Here is a 1666-nt window from a genome sequence, read left to right as displayed (position 1 = left end):
TGGGGTGAGGGAGCAGAATATCATATTGAACAGAACTGTGGAATGTTGTCGGGATCGAGTCTGACTCGGTCATCAATCTTTTAATTTGGCTCCATCATTCTATTTGACTCAATATTGTCACCAATCATCTTATTTGACTCAACCACCAATCATCATATTTGCCTCAATCATCAATCATCATATATGACTCAATCATCAATCATCATATTTGACTCAATCGTCAATTATCATATTTGACTCAATCATTGTTCATCACATTTGACTCCATCATCAATCATCATATTATTTGACTCAATCATCATTCATCATTTTTGACTCGTTTCTTCTCCCCAGAAAAAGACGACAAAGATGGCGGTGACCCGTCCAACCAAAGCCAATCTGGGAAACAGCGACCGAATTCCGCCTCCAAATCTGGGTCCAGCAAATCGAGCAAGCAGTCAGGGGTAGGTCACTCCGTCCCTTCTCTCTGCTTTTTCCTTACATTTTCAGGAGTTACTCCCCTTTGAGCCAACTAGTGTTTTTGTTTTGTTTTGTTTTTTATTTTGTTTTTCATTTTTAACCTTTGCCTTCCGATCCTGTTTTGTTCCTTCTCTAAAACAAAACGTTGATTAACATGTCCAGGTTTTTCCACCGTACAATGTAGAATCTCCTGCAGCGAGCTCTCGGAGAGGCTCTGTTTCTGTTGACAAGATTATACCGGGTGCCCATTGAGGATCGGATCGGATCGGATCGGATCGGATCGGATCGGATCGGGTCTTGTCGGGTCGATCGCCCGACTCGTCACCTGAAAATAAATGAATATGGGGTTTCCATTGCAGATGGGATCGGGTCGGGTCGGGTCGGTTCAGTTCAGGGGCGATCGCCCCACTCGTCGCCTGAAAACAAACCTCTCCGACCCAACCCGACCCGATCCTCCAATGGGCACCCGTAAAACATGTTAGTTTTTTAGGCGACGAGTCGGGCGCGATCGGTTTGTGCCACGATAGCTGCTTTGCGCCGTCAATCTTTCTAGCCCCTCCCCGCCCCGCCACGCCCCGACCTCACAATGGGCACCCCGTATAAAGCTTTGTCCACTGTCGCCTCATTCCCCTCCCTCTTCGCTCTCGCACCGCCTAGTCCAGCTATACACAGTTCCGTGCTGGTTTATCCCCACTCCATCCAACAGATAAAACAATCTGTGGATAGACACCACAGCGTCTCTTGCTGTTTCTGCCAATATAATAATTTCTCGCACCAGTCTAGCTACTACACTTTAACCTGCATCTCCGAGGCACCAGCCACTCCCACACTTATACCTCTGAGCCACAACCCGCTCCACACAACTCTCTCTGTTGATAAACCGGTTAACTATTGGCAACAGTTTGTGTATAACTCTAATAGACTGTTAACAGCAAGTTTCCCACAACTAGGTTGACTATTGGCAGCAGTTTGTGTTTAACTCTTATAGACTGTTAACAGCAGTTTTCGTACAGTTAGGATTGACTATTGACAGCTGTTTGTGTATACTTCTGAACGCCTAATGATAGCAGTGTGTGTATAGCTGTGATCAACTGTATTTTTTCCTGCCAACAGTGTGCACATAAATTTGACCAGACTAATGTGTTGCCGTGGTGTGGAATCTCTGTCTTTCACTCTCTCTCTCTCTCTTTCTCTCTCTCTCTCTCTC

At 45.7% G+C, this 1666-nt stretch overlaps 1 protein-coding gene across 1 annotated transcript in view; it reads left to right on the top strand.

Moving 5' to 3' along the window:
* Positions 1–333: 333 nt before the first annotated feature.
* Positions 334–1666, top strand: part of LOC101860205 (pleckstrin homology domain-containing family G member 5) — a gene marked incomplete at its 5' end in the record, with an annotated part of 80508 nt that continues 79175 nt past the window's right edge. The window contains 1 exon segment of the mRNA XM_013088887.2: positions 334–443. Within this exon segment, the coding sequence (XP_012944341.1) occupies positions 334–443 (110 nt within the window).

This window comes from Aplysia californica, unplaced genomic scaffold, assembly GCF_000002075.1.
Source record: "Aplysia californica isolate F4 #8 unplaced genomic scaffold, AplCal3.0 scaffold00826, whole genome shotgun sequence".
Taxonomy (NCBI): domain Eukaryota; kingdom Metazoa; phylum Mollusca; class Gastropoda; order Aplysiida; family Aplysiidae; genus Aplysia; species Aplysia californica.
Note: the sequence above shows the minus strand (reverse complement) of the source record. Positions and strands in the feature narration are given on the sequence as shown.